The 24422-nt window shown below is 42.2% G+C and overlaps 1 protein-coding gene across 1 annotated transcript in view; it reads right to left on the reverse strand.

Moving 5' to 3' along the window:
* LOC124123108 (xylosyltransferase oxt-like) overlaps nt 1-24422 on the reverse strand; it is a 145276-nt gene that overhangs the window by 82170 nt on the left and 38684 nt on the right. The window contains exon 2 of the mRNA XM_048392999.1: nt 1117-1378. Coding sequence (XP_048248956.1) covers nt 1117-1378 — 262 coding nt within the window. The remainder of the gene's footprint in view (nt 1-1116; nt 1379-24422) is intronic.

Genomic DNA, 24422 nt, shown 5'->3' on the forward strand with positions numbered 1-24422 from the left:
GGTGACACAAACACCTAACTCTAGCACTAACCCTAACACACTGATGCATCCACCTGGTGACACAAACACCTAACTCTAGCACTAACCCTAACACACTGATGCATCCACCTGGTGACACAAACACCTAACGCTAGCACTAACCCTAACACACTGATGCATCCACCTGGTGACACACACACCTAACCCTAGCACTGACCCTAACACACTGATGCACCCTCCTGGTGACACAAACACCTAACCCTAGCACTGACCCTAGCACTGACCCTAACACACTGATGCACCCTCCTGGTGACATAAACACCTAACCCTAGCACTGACCCTAACACACTGATGCATCCACCTGGTGACACAAACACCTAACCCTAGCACTAACCCTAACACACTGATGCACCCTCCTGGTGACATAAACACCTAACCCTAGCACTAACCCTAACACACTGATGCATCCACCCGGTGACATAAACACCTAACCCTAGCACTGACCCTAACACACTGATGCACCCTCCTGGTGACACAAACACCTAACCCTAGCACTAACCCTAACACACTGATGCATCCACCTGGTGACACACACACCTAACCCTAGCACTAACCCTAACACACTGATGCATCCACCTGGTGACACAAACACCTAATCCTAGCACTAACCCTAACACACTGATGCATCCACCTGGTGACACAAACACATAACCCTAGCACTAACCCTAACACACTGATGCATCCACCTTGTGACACAAACACCTAACCCTAGCAGTAACCCTAACACACTGATGCTTCCACCTGGTGACACAAACACCTACCCCTAGCACTAACCCTAACACACTGATGCACCCTCCTGGTGACATAAACACCTAACCCTAGCACTAACCCTAACACACTGATGCATCCACCTGGTGACACACACACCTAACCCTAGCAGTAACCCTAACACACTGATGCATCCACCTGGTGACACAAACACCTAACCCTAGCACTAACCCTAACACACTGATGCATCCACCTGGTGACATAAACACCTAACCTTAGCACTAACCCTAACACACTGATGCACCCTCCAAGCAACACAAACGTAATGACCAGGGAACCTGATGACTCCCATGGGTGACTAATTCTTACCTTTGAGTGGACACAGCCTGGGCAGTGTGTCAGCATACATCTTCCCCTCCCTTGTCAGACACGAGATGTCTGCTATCTGCTGACGACACATGGTTGTTGTAGCTCGGTTGATCGCAGACAGGGCTTCCTTTGCAAGGATTTCACACTTTGGTTTGTAAGTTGATGGAAGAGCGAGGTTTGGGAACATCTGCCCCTTGTCTGGCGGGCCCTTCCCTCCATTTTCACTGACCATCTTGTCCTGGTCTGGGTGTGGTCGGTGCTCCTGTAGAACACAAGCAACAAGAAGGGTATGTAATTGCAGAGGTGCTACTGGACAACATGTCTGTATGTTCAAGTAGACACAATTACATGGATAACAACTTCTTTACTTTACTGTAATGGCGACATTCCTTATACTGCTGTCAAGCAAGGTGCTACTTGACAACACAAGGAACATGTTTATTGTTGGCTTCTCAATGCATCATCATCAGCCTGACATCACCATCACTGCACCATCACTGCACCATTACTGCACCATCACTGCACCATTACAACACCATCACTGCACCATCACAACACCATCACTGCACCATCACTGCACTATCACTGCACCATTACAACACCATCACTGCACAACCACAACACCATCACTGCACAACCACAACACCATCACTGCACCATCACTGCACCATCTCTGCACCATCACTGTACCATCACTGCACTATCACTGCACCATTACAACACCATCACTGCACCATCACTGCACCATTACAACACCATCACTGCACCATCACTGCACCATCACTGCACTATCACTGCACCATTACAACACCATCACTGCACCATCACTGCACCATCACTGCACCATTACAACACTATCACTGCACCATCACAACACCATCACTGCACCATCACTGCACCATCATTGCACCATCACAGCACCATTACAACACCATTACTGCACAATCACTGCACCATTACAACACTATCACTGCACCATCACAACACCATCACTGCACCATCACTGCACCATCACAGCACCATTACAACACCATCACTGCACAATCACTGCACCATTACAACACTATCACTGCACCATCACTGCACCATCACTGCACAATCACTGCACCATTACAACACTATCACTGCACCATCACAACACCATCACTGCACCATCACTGCACCATCACTGCACAATCACTGCACCATTACAACACTATCACTGCACCATCACAACACCATCACTGCACCATCACTGCACTATCACTGCACCATTACAACACCATCACTGCACCATCACTGCACCATTACAACACTATCACTGCACCATCACTGCACCATCATTGCACCATCACAGCACCATTACAACACCATTACTGCACAATCACTGCACCATTACAACACTATCACTGCACCATCACAACACCATCACTGCACCATCACAGCACCATTACAACACCATCACTGCACAATCACTGCACCATTACAACACTATCACTGCACCATCACTGCACAATCACTGCACAATCACAGCACCATCACTGCACCATCACAACACCATCACTGCACCATCACTGCACCATCACTGCACTATCACAACACTATCACTGCACCATCACTGCACTATCACTGCACTATGACAACACCATCACTGCACCATCACAACACTATCACTGCACCATCACAACACTATCACTGCACCATCACAACATCATCACTGCACCATCACAACATCATCACTGCACCATCTAAACACCATCGCTGCACTATCACAACACTATCACTGCACCATCACTGCACCATCACAGCACCATCACAACACCATCATTGCACCATCACAGCACCATCACAACACCATCATTGCACCATCACAGCACCATCACAACACCATCACTGCACCATCACAACACCTTCTCAACACCATCACTGCACCATCACAGCACCATCACTGCACCATCACAACATCATCACTGCACCATCACAGCACCATCACAACATCATCACTGCACCATCACAGCACCATCACTGCACCATCCCCTCCCTATCACTGGTGCAATACATTGCAGTACAGCTGACGACACTCATCAGATGAAATTTGACATTTAGTCATGTGCAGTGCAGTTAATCTGCTATGTGTGTTGTAGAAATGGCTGGAAATATGTTCTGTTGGACAACATGCCTTCAGGCTGTGCAGGAGGTAGGAAAGATACCCATCCTTCCGACATAAAGGAACTCAGGAGGGAATATGTACTGACACAAACAATGATAACAAGAGTCATCAGGAAGATGACATATCCCCCCGGCAGCTGTCTGTAAAGTAACCACAAGTAAATGTGCAACTCTGTATGTAATGAGTCAAGAGTTGAATGTTCTCTAAGAAGCATACATTGTTTACCCACAAAAGATCCACCATGGTCACATCCATATGAAATGGAAAGTAAAACGAGTGTGTTTCTGTAGGTTTTTTTATGTAAACAAATGACAAATTACAAGAAACAATAACTAAACAAACGTATAGTCAATGAAGACATCTATATCCCCCGCCCATTTTAACCGTTATGGTCCCAAACCAGGTAACTGACCCAACATTTCTCTTAGCCCATGTCAAAAGAAATTCTAAAATAAATATTTCTAAAACTCCTTAACATCAAATGGCACCAGTTCAGTATGTGCTTTATATATAGACATGCAATGTTTGGCAAGGAAATATTTAACAGTTTATTTGTTATACTCCATAAGTGAACCCACCCAATATAAAAACTTAACTCCAACTTGTTGCCATGGAAACATAAAAAATCAAAATTTCTAAAAGTGCTAAATAGCAAAAGGCACCAGTTCAGCATGAGTCTGATAGACATGCAAAGTTTTGTTAGAAAGTATTGAATGGGTTTTGAGTTCTGCCCTGGAAAAGGAAATAATTAGGGACAGACAGACGGATGGACGTCCAGACAGATGGACAGATGGAAGAATGGACAGACGTACGGACAGACTGGCTATATCGCTATATACGATATATAAATGTCTCAACATCAAATCAAATACGATATGCATAGTCCCGAACAATACGCCTACACATTTGCTAATTCTGGTCCGTCTGTTGCTTCACAAAGATGTGAACACAGCTCATGAAAGTATTGATGTTTGGAACTGACCAGTGAAAATATTTCCAACACTGAGGGAAACGTCAACACGTCAGATTTTATTTCACTTATCAACAATCAGCACAATTGACTTGCTTTTCTATTTGCTGGATAAATCAACAAATCAATGATAAAATTAATAACTGTGGAGTGCACACAAACCAGACCAAAATAACCAGAAGTGACTGGCACAAACACAAGCAGCTTTCAGCACATGCTGAAGGTTCTCCTGAATAGTGCACCACTGGGAGTGGCTCAAATCCTGCACTTGATGAAAGCCAGCACACTTGATCAAACACCAGAGTAACGATTAAACCATAAAGACTTGCTGAATAGTAACTCAGTCAAACAGTTTAATCCCATATCAAGAATCATGGTGGGTCCTGGAGCAGATTCAGTCCACAGATCCCAGGTACAAGAAACACAAGAAGAAACATCACCTGGAGAGTGCACCCAATCTTATAGCCTCTACCTTCACAATACATCTTCTGTATAGATCACCTGGAGAGTGCACCGCATCTTATAGCCTCTACCCTCACAATACATCTTCTGTATAGATCACCTGGAGAGTGCACCGCATCTTATAGCCTCTACCCTCACAATACATCTTCTGTATAGATCACCTGGAGAGTGCACCGCATCTTATAGCCTCCACCTTCACAATACATCTTCTGTATAGATCACCTGGAGAGTGCACCGCATCTTATAGCCTCTACCCTCACAATACATCTTCTGTATAGATCACCTGGAGAGTGCACCGCATCTTATAGCCTCTACCCTCACAATACATCTTCTGTATAGATCACCTGGAGAGCGCACCGCATCTTATAGCCTCTACCCTCACAATACATCTTCTGTATAGATCACCTGGAGAGTGTACCACATCTTACAGCCTCTACCCTCACAATACATCTTCTGTATAGATCACCTGGAGAGTGTACCACATCTTATAGCCTCTACCCTCACAATACATCTTCTGTATAGATCACCTGGAGAGTGTACCACATCTTACAGCCTCTACCCTCACAATACATCTTCTGTATAGATCACCTGGAGAGTGCACCGCATCTTATAGCCTCTACCTTCACAATACATCTTCTGTATAGATCACCTGGAGAGTGTACCACATCTTATAGCCTCTACCCTCACAATACATCTTCTGCATAGAACACCTGGAGAGTGCACCGCGTCTTATAGCCTCTACCCTCACAATACATCTTCTGTATAGATCACCTGGAGAGTGTACCACATCTTATAGCCTCTACCCTCACAATACATCTTCTGTATAGATCACCTGGAGAGTGCACCGCATCTTATAGCCTCTACCCTCACAATACATCTTCTGTATAGATCACCTGGAGAGTGCACCGCATCTTATAGCCTCTACCCTCACAATACATCTTCTGTATAGATCACCTGGAGAGTGCACCGCATCTTATAGCCTCTACCTTCAAAATACAACTTCTGTATAGATCACCTGGAGAGTGCACCGCATCTTATAACCTCTACCCTCACAATACATCTTCTGTATAGATCACCTGGAGAGTGCACGAGGTCTTATAGCCTCTACCTTCACAATACAACTTCTGTATAGATCACCTAAAGAGTACACCACATCTTATAGCCTCTACCTTCACAATACATCTTCTGAATACATCTTCTGTATAGATCACCTGGAGAGTGCACCGCATCTTATAGCCTCTACTTTAACAATACAACTTCTGTATAGATCACCTGGAGAGTGCACCGCGTCTTATAGCCTCTACCTTCACAATACATCTTCTGCATAGATCACCTGGAGAGTGCACGAGGTCTTATAGCCTCTACCTTCACAATACATCTTCTGTATAGATCACCTGGAGAGTGCGCTGGGTCTTAGAGGCTTTACCTTCAAAATACATCTTCAGTATGGATCACCTGGAGAGTGCGCTGGGTCTTATAGCCTCTACCTTCACAATACATCTTCTGAATACATCTTCTGTATAGATCACCTGGAGAGTGCACTAGGTCTTATAGCCTCTACCTTCACAATACATCTTCTGTATAGATCACCTGGAGAGTGCACCGCATCTTACAGCCTCTACCCTCACAATACATCTTCTGTATAGATCACCTGGAGAGTGTACCACATCTTATAGCCTCTACCCTCACAATACATCTTCTGTATAGATCACCTGGAGAGTGCACCGTGTCCTACAGCATCGACCTTCACAATACATCTTCTGTATAGATCACCTGGAGAGTGTGCTGGGTCTTTTAGCCTCTACCTCCACAATACATCTTCTGCATAGTTCACCTGGAGAGTGCACTAGGTCTTTAGCCTCGACCTTCGCAATACATCTTCTGTGTAGATCACCTGGAGAGTGCACTAGGTCTTATAGCCTATACCTTCACAATACATCTTCTGTATAGATCACCTGGAGAGTGCACTAGGTCTTATAGCCTCTACCTTCACAATACATCTTCTGTATAGATCACCTGAAGAGTGCACCGCATCTTATAGCCTATACCTTCACAATACATCTTCTGTATAGATCACCTGGAGAGTGCACCACATCTTATAGCCTCTACCTTCACAATACATCTTCTGTATAGATCACCTGGAGAGCGCACCGCATCTTATAGCCTCTACCTTCACAATACATCTTCTGTATAGATCACCTCGAGAGTGTACCACATCTTATAGCCTCTACCCTCACAATACATCTTCTGCATAGAACACCTGGAGAGTGCACCGCGTCTTATAGCCTCTACCCTCACAATACATCTTCTGTATAGATCACCTGGAGAGTGTACCACATCTTATAGCCTCTACCCTCACAATACATCTTCTGTATAGATCACCTGGAGAGTGCACCGCATCTTATAGCCTCTACCCTCACAATACATCTTCTGTATAGATCACCTGGAGAGTGCACCGCATCTTATAGCCTCTACCCTCACAATACATCTTCTGTATAGATCACCTGGAGAGTGCACCGCATCTTATAGCCTCTACCTTCAAAATACAACTTCTGTATAGATCACCTGGAGAGTGCACCGCATCTTATAACCTCTACCCTCACAATACATCTTCTGTATAGATCACCTGGAGAGTGCACGAGGTCTTATAGCCTCTACCTTCACAATACAACTTCTGTATAGATCACCTAAAGAGTACACCACATCTTATAGCCTCTACCTTCACAATACATCTTCTGAATACATCTTCTGTATAGATCACCTGGAGAGTGCACCGCATCTTATAGCCTCTACTTTAACAATACAACTTCTGTATAGATCACCTGGAGAGTGCACCGCGTCTTATAGCCTCTACCTTCACAATACATCTTCTGCATAGATCACCTGGAGAGTGCACGAGGTCTTATAGCCTCTACCTTCACAATACATCTTCTGTATAGATCACCTGGAGAGTGCGCTGGGTCTTAGAGGCTTTACCTTCAAAATACATCTTCAGTATGGATCACCTGGAGAGTGCGCTGGGTCTTATAGCCTCTACCTTCACAATACATCTTCTGAATACATCTTCTGTATAGATCACCTGGAGAGTGCACTAGGTCTTATAGCCTCTACCTTCACAATACATCTTCTGTATAGATCACCTGGAGAGTGCACCGCATCTTACAGCCTCTACCCTCACAATACATCTTCTGTATAGATCACCTGGAGAGTGTACCACATCTTATAGCCTCTACCCTCACAATACATCTTCTGTATAGATCACCTGGAGAGTGCACCGTGTCCTACAGCATCGACCTTCACAATACATCTTCTGTATAGATCACCTGGAGAGTGTGCTGGGTCTTTTAGCCTCTACCTCCACAATACATCTTCTGCATAGGTCACCTGGAGAGTGCACTAGGTCTTTAGCCTCGACCTTCGCAATACATCTTCTGTGTAGATCACCTGGAGAGTGCACTAGGTCTTATAGCCTATACCTTCACAATACATCTTCTGTATAGATCACCTGGAGAGTGCACGAGGTCTTATAGCCTCTACCTTCACAATACATCTTCTGTATAGATCACCTGAAGAGTGCACCGCATCTTATAGCCTATACCTTCACAATACATCTTCTGTATAGATCACCTGGAGAGTGCACCACATCTTATAGCCTCTACCTTCACAATACATCTTCTGTATAGATCACCTGGAGAGCGCACCGCATCTTATAGCCTCTACCCTCACAATACATCTTCTGTATAGATCACCTGGAGAGTGTACCACATCTTACAGCCTCTACCCTCACAATACATCTTCTGTATAGATCACCTGGAGAGTGTACCACATTTTATAGCCTCTACCCTCACAATACATCTTCTGTATAGATCACCTGGAGAGTGTACCACATCTTACAGCCTCTACCCTCACAATACATCTTCTGTATAGATCACCTGGAGAGTGCACCGCATCTTATAGCCTCTACCTTCACAATACATCTTCTGTATAGATCACCTGGAGAGTGTACCACATCTTATAGCCTCTACCCTCACAATACATCTTCTGCATAGAACACCTGGAGAGTGCACCGCGTCTTATAGCCTCTACCCTCACAATACATCTTCTGTATAGATCACCTGGAGAGTGTACCACATCTTATAGCCTCTACCCTCACAATACATCTTCTGTATAGATCACCTGGAGAGTGCACCGCATCTTATAGCCTCTACCCTCACAATACATCTTCTGTATAGATCACCTGGAGAGTGCACCGCATCTTATAGCCTCTACCCTCACAATACATCTTCTGTATAGATCACCTGGAGAGTGCACCGCATCTTATAGCCTCTACCTTCAAAATACAACTTCTGTATAGATCACCTGGAGAGTGCACCGCATCTTATAACCTCTACCCTCACAATACATCTTCTGTATAGATCACCTGGAGAGTGCACGAGGTCTTATAGCCTCTACCTTCACAATACAACTTCTGTATAGATCACCTAAAGAGTACACCACATCTTATAGCCTCTACCTTCACAATACATCTTCTGAATACATCTTCTGTATAGATCACCTGGAGAGTGCACCGCATCTTATAGCCTCTACTTTAACAATACAACTTCTGTATAGATCACCTGGAGAGTGCACCGCGTCTTATAGCCTCTACCTTCACAATACATCTTCTGCATAGATCACCTGGAGAGTGCACGAGGTCTTATAGCCTCTACCTTCACAATACATCTTCTGTATAGATCACCTGGAGAGTGCGCTGGGTCTTAGAGGCTTTACCTTCAAAATACATCTTCAGTATGGATCACCTGGAGAGTGCGCTGGGTCTTATAGCCTCTACCTTCACAATACATCTTCTGAATACATCTTCTGTATAGATCACCTGGAGAGTGCACTAGGTCTTATAGCCTCTACCTTCACAATACATCTTCTGTATAGATCACCTGGAGAGTGCACCGCATCTTACAGCCTCTACCCTCACAATACATCTTCTGTATAGATCACCTGGAGAGTGTACCACATCTTATAGCCTCTACCCTCACAATACATCTTCTGTATAGATCACCTGGAGAGTGCACCGTGTCCTACAGCATCGACCTTCACAATACATCTTCTGTATAGATCACCTGGAGAGTGTGCTGGGTCTTTTAGCCTCTACCTCCACAATACATCTTCTGCATAGGTCACCTGGAGAGTGCACTAGGTCTTTAGCCTCGACCTTCGCAATACATCTTCTGTGTAGATCACCTGGAGAGTGCACTAGGTCTTATAGCCTATACCTTCACAATACATCTTCTGTATAGATCACCTGGAGAGTGCACGAGGTCTTATAGCCTCTACCTTCACAATACATCTTCTGTATAGATCACCTGAAGAGTGCACCGCATCTTATAGCCTATACCTTCACAATACATCTTCTGTATAGATCACCTGGAGAGTGCACCACATCTTATAGCCTCTACCTTCACAATACATCTTCTGTATAGATCACCTGGAGAGTGCATCGCATCTTATAGCCTCTACCTTCACAATACATCTTCTGTATAGATCACCTGGAGAGTGCACGAGGTCTTATAGCCTCTACCTTCACAATACATCTTCTGAATAGATCACCTGGAGAGTGCACCGCATCTTATAGCCTCTACCTTCACAATACATCTTCTGTAAAGATCACCTGGAGAGTGTGCTGGGTCTTATAGCATCTACCTTCACAATACATCTTCACAATACATCTTCTGTATAGATCATCTGGAGAGTGCACAGCGTCTTCCCAGCTAACACACGATATTGTCACAACGTTGTGGAAAGGTGGTGGATTTGGTAACATCTTGATATAATGTTGTCACAACTTTATTATAACGTCAACGTGCAACGTTATTTCACAACGTTATGACACCATTGCACATTCATGTTGTGAAAACGTTGTCCATCGGACATCACACAACGTTTTGTAACTACGTTTCTGAAATGTAGGTGAATCGTCATAGAGTTTGCTTCTTGATAGTCATAAAGGAATAGAACTGCTTTATCAAAATGAACATGAATTTCGCAGAAAACCAAGGCAGTAATGCATTACCTTTCTATATATTCGGCATATGAATTTTCAGCTCTTAATACTAAAATTTCCAGAATACAATTGCGTATCTCTATGACAACGTTAGTATTACGTTACATTGTAACGTTATTCGACAACGTAACAACGTTGCAAATTAACGTTGTGATAACGTTGTGCTTTGGACATTACAACACGTTTTGTAAATGATGTTTAGGAAGTCACTTGTAGATCTAACATCCCTTCATTTTATTTTTTTAATCATATATATCTATTCACGAAGTAATCTATCTACTAAATGTTGTCACAAGCAATATTACAGTTCAAAACAATTGGCGCGCATTTTTTGCGGCGTGAGAGCGACTGCTGAAAAGTTTAGCTTGTTACCTCGTGAATCTATATATAAGATTTGTTGTCACCAGCCATCTTAGTTTAAGCTCACTCTGGACATATTACAACCAAGTGATTGTGCAGCAACTGGAACTGGACAGATGATCTGTAAATTCGGATGAGGTAAGTTAATTTTTCAAAAGAAGTCTCTGCTTGTTGATATGTTTCTGTACATGCAGATAGTCAAATGGTTTAAATGTATCGTATTATTCAGAAGTGGCGAGGTTTAGAATGCAGTTTTCCAGTCACTTTCACTGAGCGTCAGTGTGGATATTAATATTTGATACACAGAACATGATGTATATAGACGTGAAGGAGGCCCAAGACTTTTTTTCCATATTATTATTCTATGGATATCAAGGGTAATTACCAAGGGCAAGCAGTATATGTTTGACCAGAATTCAGTGTGGTGGTGTTTTGTGGCCATTATATTATGTTCGGGTTTCGATCATAAGTGTATAGGTCTGTACATAGGCCTAATGTATGCATTGCCTACTGACCGCTGAGAGTTATCGCCATTTCTTCTGTGTGGCAAAACCGCATTATCAGTGGTTCATATTGGGAAAGGGAGGTCACTCTAATTTCAAACGGAAGCTATCTCTGTTGTTTTTTCGTATTTGCGAGAAATGGTGTCACCCACGCTGTAAGTTGTTGGTCCAGCTATTAAATGCCCAGCTTATCCCTAAGGTAAAACGTATTCTTAATTAAATGTTTGAATGCATTATATATTTATGTTTCCATTCGTACATCTTCTAAGATTGGTTTAGTGCTGATAACCATTTTCTAAAATGTGGGCTCACATTTTTCCCGTCATATATGGAGATCAAAACAAGTGGGCCCACATTTGTATTTTGCCTAGCTTCGTTAGGTTGTTTCGTTAGTTCTGATAATCAATTCCTAAATGTGGGCAGACGTTCTTCCATCATATTGATTGCAACAGGAGGGACCACATTTATTAATTGCGAAATTCTACTTAAATATTGATAATCATTTTCTCAAATGTGGGCCCACATTGTTCCCGTCATATATAGTGATCAAAACAAGTGGGCCCACATTTGTATATCGCCTAGTGGGTAGACGTTCTCCTCATAGTGACTGCAACAGGAGGGACCACATTAAAAAATCGCTAAGCTTCATTAGCTTGGCTTACTTATAACCATTTTCTAAAATGTGGGCCCACATTGTTCCCGTCTTATAATGATCGAAACAGGTGGGCCCACATTTGTAAAATCGCTGGGTTTCATTGGGTTGACAAGTCATTAAGGCTAGTCGGCTCACATTTGTCATTACTTTGCATGGGTATGTGACATTATATTTTATTCTTATTTTGTACTATTGATGGGAAATATCTTTATAAATCATTTTGTGTGACGTCAATTCCACGAAAGGCACAATAGTCTTTGAAGTTTGAATAACGTCATCATAGCTGACCATACTAGTTTTACAAAACTAGTTATAAAGAAAGAAACTTAGATCTACTTCAAATTAAATTTACAGAGGCAATACCACTCATTCTACTCTTTCCAGTATAACACATCGATCTAATCATAAGGTTTGTCGGCAATATAAGCCTAAAAATATGTCTACACTTGAATTGAACTCGGACATGATACCAGCCTCAAACGTTTCCGAGAACTTGTTCCATAAAAGGAATAACTCATGAATATTAATGACCCCACGACCTAGTTTGGCGATGTTCGTAGAAGTGAGTTCTGCTGTATTGCCATCGCATTTGTACATTTTAATCCAATTATTAGTCATAATACTTATTTTAAATAGACAAAATAGCAGTTCGTAATGTGGGTTTGTTTACGTAGTACATATTCTCAACAACAAGTGCATTTAGTTTCGAATGTGGGCCAACCTCAAACTTTCAATTAGGCAAACGGAGTTAGCTCTCTTCTCGAACCACCGATAATGTGGTTTTCGCAAGAAAGGTTGAGTAGTTTTCTCTTATACAGCAAAGACAGGGTATCAAAACAATCGACTAACTGTAGGCTGCTAGTTATAGCCCTAGTCTAAAGCGGTCAATGGTGTTATGAAAAATTGTATTTTCGGGAACATACGTGTTGTTTCCGAATAGGCCTAATTAGCACTGACTGAAGTAGACTAAATGTGGATCATCTGGTTGTTGGTGTTGTCTATAAAGTTTTATTGTAGCAAGGTGCTTATCATGTGTATTTTTAATATTTCCGAAAAAGAATCAATTCATCATTTTCCTATGATTAGATCTATGTCCGACTCCCTTCTAATCAAAACGAGCAAAAGTAAAACGAGTCTCTCGTCGCACGCTATAACGGGGTGTTTGCGATATTGTCCTTCTGGTGATGATAAGCTAGTCGATAGTCAAAAGTTTAATATCACCATATATTGTCAGTGAGTTGGTCATCGTTTGTTGATTATTAAGGTGAGATAGGTGTAGCCAATGTGCACCAATGAAAAATACAATGAAATTGATAGCAACCATATTCGTTCGGTTTTCGATCTCCATATGTTGCCATATAGGCTACCATACTACAGAATTATATTAACGATATTGAACTGTATTATGTTCAATAAATATAGTAAAAATTAATTTCATCTGATCTATATAAACAGCGCTGCGATGAAGATGTGAGTCATAATTAGCTACAATGCCTGTTTAATATATCTGTTCCCGTTTGGATTCCGGTTTAGAAAAGGTCCCCAATAAACCATGTTTGTACTAACATGATTGTGTGTCATTGTACTCTGACAGAGGTTGTGAGACGTGGCTCACTATAACAATCACTGGTTTGCCTGACCGGTTTGTCAGACCGGTGTATATGGAAACCAAATTACATTAGGTGTTTCTTTTATGATGGTACTCATATTTTGTTACTTATATCTGTAGCATGAGATATTTCCGATCGGATGTTATACATGGGGACTTTAGATTTACAGTTTTTCCTACATTTTAGACAATTATACAATAAATGTTATCTTTTTGGATAGACTATAGATCTAAATGTATGCTTATTGAATATAGTTCTAGTTTTTACTTTTTTTAATGTTTTCGTTGCAACAAGGGGGAAAAAGTTACACGACCATTCCAGGAGATAAAATGAAGAATGTTGAATCATTGAGGAACACACCAAATAAACCCTGGGCTGTGAATTATGTTAACGTAAGTACAATTGTTTACAGTTGCATTCAATTGTCTATATCCATGTTAATTGGTGTTTTTTTTTGCTTTAAATGAATGCTAAGAATGTAGATCTATTTATATAAATCTAAGTTCGTACCACGTTTTCTATTTAACCTGATTCTTGATGTCTCTGAATGAATGTTAAAATTTGTTTCCATCAGACACTTGCATTATAAATTATTGTTTGAATATTGATAAAGCCTTATCTCCAAATGAATGTTTCTCGTCATATAATATCTTTCAAATACCTGCTCGGGATTGATTAAGCTGTTTGTATTTCAGGGAATTGGAAGTGAACACCAAAGAAAGAAGATTCTGGCATTCAATTATTTCAAAAATGTATAAATTTTCAATTATCTAAAAATATTAAAATGTCAACACAAATGTGTCTTGGAGTTCTTTGTTGAATGGTGACGTCGCATGACTGAAAGTTGAAGTATACTATAGAGATTTGATTAGAGGCTGACCATTTAATATTCGCGGGGGGGGGGACCTGGAACTTTTCCATGGAGATTACATATGTTTTCGTTTACAGCTACAAAGCAGATATATGTTATCATTTAACTCTATCAGCCTGAAGATAAGCGCCTTGCAACTAGATCTATGTCCTTTTTGTGGCAGGCATTTTTTTTCACCAGTCTGCAGTACAAGCCTAAAGGGTAAAGGTGTCTGACTTTGTTATAGTCATATGTATCTAGTTAACAGCTCAGTGGTGTTTTTACATTTTGAACATTGTCAGCAAAACACGATCAAACTGTTAACCGGGCTATTCGACGCTCTGGTTTTAAAACATTGGTAAAGGGTATCTCGAATCATACACATTCACGTGACTAAAGCATATTCTAGAACATTTCCGGAACATGTTTTTGGGTTGTTTTTACAACATTTTAGTGGGGAATGGTCATGAGATAACGTTGTCACAACGCATTTCATCCTTTTAACACAAAGTTATTTCACGTCGTTGTGACAACGTCCATGGTAGTTCACAGAATAACGTTGTAGGGGGACGCATTATTATAACCTTGCCACAACGTAAAATACAACATTACCACAACATCCTATATAACGTTCCCACAACGTTAAAATACAACGTTCCCACAACTTAAAATACAACGTTATCACAATGCTGTGACGACGTGAATATAACGTAACACAACGTTAGGCCATGACGTTGTGACAACATAAATGGGAGTCCACAGAATAACGTTTTATGGACGTAATATCCACAACGTTACCACAACATAAACACAATGTCATCACAACGTTGGCACAACATGGCACAACATGAAATTGATAGCTGGGTTATAGCCTCTACCTTCACAATACGTCTTCTGTATAGATCACCTGGAGAGTGCACCGCATCTTATAGCCTCTACCTTCACAATACATCTTCTGTATAGATCACCTGGAGAGTGCACCGCATCTTATAGCCTCTACCTTCACAATACATCTTCTGTATAGATCACCTGGAGAGTGCACCACATCTTATAGCCTGTACCTTCACAATACATCTTCTGTATAGATCACCTGGAGAGTGCACCGCATCTTATAGCCTCTACCCTCACAATACATCTTCTGTATAGATCACCTGGAGAGTGCACCGCATCTTATAGCCCCTACCTTCACAATACATCTTCTGTATAGATCACCTGGAGAGTGCACCGCGTCTTATAGCCTCTACCCTCACAATACATCTTCTGTATAGATCACCTGGAGAGTGCACCGCATCTTATAGCATCTACAGTGGTCCCTCGCTACAACGCTACCAATGGGGTCCAAATAATTGGTGGGCGTTATAGACGATGAGCCGTTTAACCGAGGCCGAGGCGGGGGAGCGCGCTCGGCAAATCTCAAATCATCAATATGTGTTTATCTCACGTCACGTCAAAATAGTATATATTTTTATGGACCTAGATCTACCTGTAATATCATTCATTTATTAAATCTGTCACATTTCACAATGTCTGAAATACGTATTCAATTCTAATTTATCATTTTTTATCAATAAATTAAAATATTATTCACTATTTCCCGCGATATTATTGAAAATAAAATTCTCGGACACACATTTCGACAACGGGTCCGCATCGAACATGTCAAAGAGCAAAATAAAGACTATTTTAAGCAAATCTTTAAATATATTATACAAAGTGATAAATAAAATCAACAAAATATATCTAAAAGTAATCAAACTTACATCTAAGTTATTATTTCCATCGTTTCGTGCGATCGCGTGTAATGTAAGTCAAATGACATCTCGGCTTTCGTCGCCTTGAATTCTCGGCTCGGACACAACGTTTAATGCAAAAATATATGCATGAAAAATCTTTGTCACAGCTCGTAACCTAGCATGATACATTCGCGAAGTTCCATATTTTTAATATATATCGTGATTTCCTAGTTAAAACGTTCAGAATAACACAATTTAACAAAAAATCTTTCGCTAACTTCTGAAATTTATCAAACACGAGCTTGGTATCACAGCTATAATTTGATTGGCTGCCTGAGGTCACGTGCTCAAAATTGACCAATCACGAAACTTGTAGCAGATTTCGGCAAGAAAGCGTCATTAGAAACAAATTTTAATCCAATGAAATCGCTTGTTATAACTACGGGAAAAAAACAGGTGATGTTACGAAAGCGCGATTACGAAATGAATGACCGCCGTGTTGTGACAGCAACTACATGTGTGTGACAGTTTAGCCTTAAATTGGATTGCCCACTAATTAAGCATATAAACTTCGCTCGTGGTTCTCTTTTATTGCATGCATGCGCTTCTAAGATCAAAGGACGTATAGTGTGAAAAGTTAACTAGTTGAACAATCGTATTTCCGGGACTTGCCGCGGATGTTTTCAAACAGATTATTAGAACTCCATTCAGTGATAAACGGTTGATTATGCAATGAGAAGCGTTATGTGCAAATGAACAACGAACAACAATACAATTATGTCTGTGTAAAACTCTCAGTAATAAAAGTGTACATAAATTTTGGGAGCCATGCGTTACCGCGCGTAGTAACCGAGGTAGCGCTTTATCGAAGAGCGCAATAGCGAGCGATCACTGTACATTCACAATACATCTTCTGTATAGATCACCTGGAGAGTGCACCGCATCTTATAGCCTCTACCTTCACAATACATCTTCTGTATAGATCACCTGGAGAGTGTACCGCATCTTATAGCATCTACCTTCATTATACATCTTCTGTATAGATCACCTGGAGAGTGCACCGCATCTTATAGCCTCTACCTTCACAATACATCTTCTGTTTAGATCACCTGGAGAGTGTACCGCATCTTACAGCGTCTACCTTCACAATACATCTTCTGTATAGATCACCTGGAGAGTGTACCGCATCTTATAGCATCTACCTTCACAATACATCTTCTGTATAGATCACCTGGAGAGTGCACTAGGTCTTATAGCCCCTTCCTTCACAATACATCTTCTGTATAGATCACCTGGAGAGTGTACCACATCTTATAGCCTCTACCCTCACAATACATCTTCTGCATAGATCACCTGGAGAGTGCACTGCATCTTATAGCCTCTACCCTCACAATACATCTTCTGTATAGATCACCTGGAGAGTGCACCGCATCTTATAGCCTCTACCTTCACAATACATCTTCTGTATAGATCACCTGGAGAGTGCACCGCATCTTATAACCTCTACCCTCACAATACATCTTCTGTATAGATCACCTGGAGAGTGCACGAGGTCTTATAGCCTCTACCTTCACAATACAACTTCTGTATAGATCACCTAAAGAGTACACCTCATCTTATAGCCTCTACCTTCACAATACATCTTCTGTATAGATCACCTGGAGAGTGTGCTGGGTTTCATAGCCTCTACCCTCACAATACATCTTCTGTATAGATCACCTGGAGAGTGCACCGCATCTTATAGCCTCTACCTTCACAATACATCTTCTGTATAGATCACCTGGAGAGTGCACCTCATCTTATAGCCTCTACCTTCACAATACATCTTCTGTATAGATCACCTGGAGAGTGCACCGCATCTTATAGCCTCTACCTTCACAATACATCTTCTGTATAGATCACCTGGAGAGTGCACCGCGTCTTATAGCCTCTACCTTCACAATACATCTTCTGTATAGATCACCTGGAGAGTGCACCGCATCTTATAGCCTCTACCTTCACAATACATCTTCTGTATAGATCACCTGGAGAGTGCACTAGGTCTTATAGCCTCTACCCTCACAATACATCTTCTGTATAGATCACCTGGAGAGTGCACCGCATCTTATAGCCTATTCCTTCACAATACATCTTCTGTATAGATCACCTGGAGAGTGCACCGCGTCTTATAGCCTCTACCCTCACAATACATCTTCTGCATAGATCACCTGGAGAGTGCACCGCATCTTATAGCCTCTACCTTCACAATACATCTTCTGTATAGATCACCTGGAGAGTGCACCGCATCTTATAGCCTCTACCCTCACAATACATCTTCTGTATAGATCACCTGGAGAGTGCACGAGGTCTTATAGCCTCTACCTTCACAATACATCTTCTGTATAGATCACCTGGAGTGTGCACGAGGTCTTATAGCCTCTACCTTCACAATACATCTTCTCAATACATCTGTATAGATCACCTGGAGAGTGCACCGCATCTTATAGCCTCTACCTTCACAATACATCTTCTGTATAGATCACCTGGAGAGTGCACTAGGTCTTATAGCCTGTACCTTCACAATACATCTTCTGCATAGATCACCTGGAGAGTGCACCGCATCTTATAGCCTCGACCTTCACAATACATCTTCTGTATAGATCACCTGTAGAGTGCACCGCATCTTATAGCCTGTACCTTCACAATACATCTTCTGTATAGATCACCTGGAGAGTGCACCGCATCTTATAGCCTGTACCTTCACAATACATCTTCTGTATAGATCACCTGGAGAGTGCACCGCGTCTTATAGCCTGTACCCTCACAATACATCCTGTCTGTCAAGGAGATGTCTGTCTATCTGGGAACTGTCTGTCTGTCAGTTGAGTCACATGTCAATGAAAGTTTAGCTATATGTGTTTTCTGAAGAGTGTTGTAACTCTGACAAGTACAATGAGCATGAGGTAGTCAATGTTGGACAGTCTACACATCCTAAACACTCAATCTATATCAAGTGCCTTGACAAACATGGTTCAATTTCTGCAATTTGAACCATATTTGTCCTATGTCTTTTAGAAGTGGTTGTCGAGGCAGCTGGTTTTGTTCCTGACTCACTAAAATGAGCCATTGCTGCAGCTATTCTCAAAAGTAGTGGGAGAATGTCATGTGAAAATCATATAAGTTCCAGAAATTTGAGAAGGGGAGATTCTAAGTACCATTGCTAGTGGAAGAAGCAACATTGGATAAAGATCCATAACATATATATTCATATTCCCAAAAGGGACACAACAAACTGTTACAAAATCCCCAATTTATATCCCCTATATTATCATATAAAATGTTTGTATATCACGAACTATATACAGCTAACTGTCATGGCGGGCAGCAGTAAGAGGAAAGTCTAGAAAGTCTAGATACAAAATTATGAATCATAAATGATGTTGATGCAGGCATAAAAGCTGAGAGAGACATTGCAATGGAGCTACATCCTGGACATTCCTACATCCACACTGAGCACCATCTCAAGCTCTTGAAACACTTTTCCTGCTCTTCCTGATCTTCCCGATCTCAACGAGGATGTTTCACAAACGCAGTCAGCAAATCAAGGCCAGAGAAAGCTCTTGGACTTCACAGCTTCGTGTATGTAAATTGTGAAATGCTAAATACCTATTTGATGAACAATGTTCTAAAACTGTGATGAATTTTGTGTTATTAAATGAATGTTATGAAATGTTATTAATTAAATTCTATGGAGGGCTAATACAAGTGCTGCAGTTATGAGCATTGTGTTTTGTTTTAACCAAGATGGCGGACGATTCGGAATGAAAATGTATATAATGAACAACGTATAGAACAAACTGATTTCTCCAGTCCCTTGTAGTTTGTTCTATCCGTGTTCTAACTGTACCATCAATCAGTGAGACACTTCATTTCCCACATTTGTGCTTAGACAGATTTGATCATTTTTCAAATAGTCGTGGATCAGTATATAGTGTGTTATTTGTTGCAGCAGGTTTGATTTTGCCACATCAAACTGACAAAATACCTACATTCCATGTCATACTCACTCATCCACTGACACAACCAAATCACTAAATCTCACTCACTCACTCACTCATGGTGCTAGAAACAGGAGAGAGAGTGCCTTCTCCAGAAAACATGCTCCAGGGTGCCCTCCATGCATGCCAGGGTAGATACAGTCCCCCAGGTGTTTGTGTAAGGGGTGGGGGGTAGATACAGTCCCCCAGGGGTGTGTGTAAGGGGTGGGGGGTAGATACTGTCCCCCGGGGGTGTGTGTGTGGGTTGGGGGGTAGATACAGTCCCCCAGGGGTGTGTGTAAGGGGTGGGGGGTAGATACAGTCCCCCAGGGGTGTGTGTGTGGGTTGGGGGGTAGATACAGTCCCCCAGGGGTGTGGGGGGTGCCACTCTTTGCATGCCTGGGTAGATACAGTCCACAGGGGTGGGTGGGGTGGGAGCACTCTGAAGAACACATGCTCCAGTGACCTTTCTATATGCAGCAAGGTGACCACTCCAGCAATAAGCTGTATTGACTTGAAGAGCCATGGGAGTGTACAAGATGCTTGCTTCGCTCCCACTGCTGTGAGTCTGCACTTCCTTTATTGTCCCCATAAAGAACAAATGGATGGAAGAAAGATGGAGATGTAGGAGGCAGGATCACAGGCAGAGCAGGGTTAGTTTTAGATTGTCCGTTCTTCTGCTGGATCTTTGCAAGCTAGACGGCTCAGTTTCTAATAAGAGCAGTCATTTTGTGAGCGGTTCACGTTTATTCTTGGATTATTCTCCTCCATCAGGAAGGAGGCAGTTTCTGTTGAATCGGGCTTCAACTAATTGGTGAATTTAGCTCCTTTTTTATTTTTGTCAATTTACTGGAGAACTCCAATGATTACCTGAAGCTAGTAACAACGACGTAATCTGTGTTATATGAGGTCAGCAGAGGTTTATATTCACTACCTAAGACAGATGGATTTATGGACTGGAAAAGCAGGAGAAATCTTCATAAACTCCAACTTCCCACACAACCAGTCCGAGGACAAGGAATTCCACATAATCATTCATGAGCATTAATCAGCCCGTGTAATTAGGTGGAAGGCGCACGCATGATCACCAACTAATAGCCCTCTCCAACATCGGCACTGGTTGTTTGGGGAAGTGGTTCTAACATGTAATTGTAATATAAATGCTAATATAATGATTGGAGTGGCTTTTACAAGTTGGCTATTTTCACTCATTTAATGGCAAACACTGATTTGAAACAATTTGATGTGTGATCAAAAATTGCATCAACAAAAACTTGAAACTTAATACATTGATCAATATTCTACTGGACAGGACAGTGGTTATCCTGCTGTGGGCTGCAAGATGTTACAGAGGTGGTCCTGCTGTGGACTGCAAGATGTTACAGAGGTGATCCTGCTGTGGACTGCAAGATGTTACAGAGGTGATCCTGCTGTGGGCTACAAGATGTTACAGAGGTGATCCTGCTGTGGACTGCAAGATGTTACAGATGTGATCCTGCTGTGGACTGCAAGATGTTACAGAGGTAATCCTGCTGTAGACTACAAGATGTTACAGATGTGATCCTGCTGTGGACTGCAAGATGTTACAGAGGTGATCCTGCTGTGGACTGCAAGATGTTACAGAGGTGATCCTGCTGTGGACTGCAAGATGTTACAGAGGTGATCCTGCTGTAGACTACAAGATGTTACAGAGGTGGTCCTGCTGTGGACTGCAAGATTTTACAGAGGTGGTCCTGCTGTGGACTGCAAGATGTTACAGAGGTGATCCTACTGTGGGCTGCAAGATGTTACAGAGGTGATCCTGCTGTGGACTGCAAGATGTTACAGATGTGATCCTGCTGTGGACTGCAAGATGTTACAGAGGTAATCCTGCTGTAGACTACAAGATGTTACAGAGGTGATCCTGCTGTGGACTACAACGTCACAGAGGTGATCCTGCTGTGGACTACTAGATGTTACAGACGTGGTCCTGCTGTGGACTACAAGATATTACAGAGATGATCCTGCTGTGGACTACAAGATGTTACAGAGGTGATCCTGCTGTGGGCTACAAGATGTTATAAAGGTGATCCTACTGTGGACTACAATGTCACAGAGGTGATCCTGCTGTGGACTACAACATCACAGAGGTGATCCTGCTGTGGCCTACAAGGTGTTACAGAGGTGATCCTGCTGTGGATTACAAGATATTACAGAGGTGGTCCTGCTGTCGACTACAAGATGTTACAGAGGTGATGCTTCTGTGGACTACAAGATGTTACTGAGGTAATCCTGCTGTCGACTATAAGATGTTACAGTCGTGATCCTACAGTGGACTATAAGATGTTACAGAGTTTATCCTGCTGTGGACTACAAGGTGTTACAGAGGTGATCCTGCTGTGGATTACAAGATATTACAGAGGTGGTCCTGCTGTCGACTATAAGATGTTACAGTCGTGATCCTACTGTGGACTACAAGATGTTACAGAGGTGGTGGACTACAAGATGTTACAGAGGTTATCCTGCTGTGGACGACAAGATGTTACAGATGTGATGGACTACAAGATGTTACAGACGTGGTGGACTACAAGATGTTACAGAGGTTATCCTGCTGTGGACTACAAGATGTTACAGTCGTAATCCAACTGTGGACTACAAGATGTTACAGAGGTGGTGGACTACAAGATGTTACTGAGGTGATCCTGCTGTGGACTACAAGATGTTACAGATATGATCCTGCTGTGGACTACAAGATGTTACAGAGATGATCCTGCTGTGGACTACAAGATGTTACAGAGATGATCCTGCTGGGGACTACAAGATGTTACAGATGTGATCCTGCTGTGGACTACACGATGTTACAGAGGTGGTGGACTACAAGATGTTACAGATGTGATCCTGCTGTGGACTACAAGATGTTACAGTCGTGATCCTGCTGTGGACTACAAGATGTTACAGAGGTGGTGGACTACAAGATGTTACAGATGTGATCCTGCTGTGGACTGCAAGATGTTACAGATGTGATCCTGCTGTGGACTACAAGATGTTACAGATGTGATCCTGCTGTGGGCTACAAGATGTTACAGATGTGATCCTGCTGTGGACTACAAGGTGTTAAAGAGGTGATCCTGCTGTGGACTACAAGGTGTTATAGAGGTGGTCCTGCTGTGGACTACAAGGTGTTACAGAGGTGATCCTGCTGTGGGCTACAAGATGTTACAGATGTGATCCTGCTGTGGACTACAAGGTGTTAAAGAGGTGATCCTGCTGTTGACTAGAAGATGTTACAGAGGTGGTGGACTACAAGATGTTATAGAGGTGGTCCTGCTGTGGACTACATGGTGTTAAAGAGGTGATACTGCTGTTGACTAGAAGATGTTACAGAGGTGGTGGACTACATGATGTTATAGAGGTGGTCCTGCTGTGGACTACAAGGTGTTAAATAGGTGATCCTGCTGTTGACTAGAAGATGTTACAGAGGTGGTGGACTACAAGATGTTATAGAGGTGGTCCTGCTGTGGACAAGGTGTTACAGAGGTGATCCTGCTGTTGACTAGAAGATGTTACAGAGGTGATCCTGCTGTTGACTATTTGATGTTACAGAGGTGATCCTGCAGTCTACTATAAGATTTTACAGAGGTGATGCTGCTGTGGACTTTAAGATGTTACAGATGTGATCCTGCTGTGGACTACAAGATGTTACAGATGTGATCCTGCTGTTGACTACAAGATGTTATAGAGGTGGTGGACTACAAGATGTTACAGAGGTGGTCCTGCTGTGGACTACAAGGTGTTACAGATGTGATCCTGCTGTTGACTACAAGATGTTATAGAGGTGGTGGACTACAAGATGTTACAGAGGTGATCCTGCTGTGGACTTCAAGATGTTACAGATGTGATCCTGCTGTGGGCTACAAGATGTTACAGATGTGATCCTGCTGTGGACTACAAGATGTTACAG

Source organism: Haliotis rufescens, unplaced genomic scaffold (assembly GCF_023055435.1).
Source record: "Haliotis rufescens isolate VD_foot unplaced genomic scaffold, xgHalRufe1.0.p SCAF_11, whole genome shotgun sequence".
In the NCBI taxonomy this organism is placed as follows: Eukaryota; Metazoa; Mollusca; class Gastropoda; order Lepetellida; family Haliotidae; genus Haliotis; species Haliotis rufescens.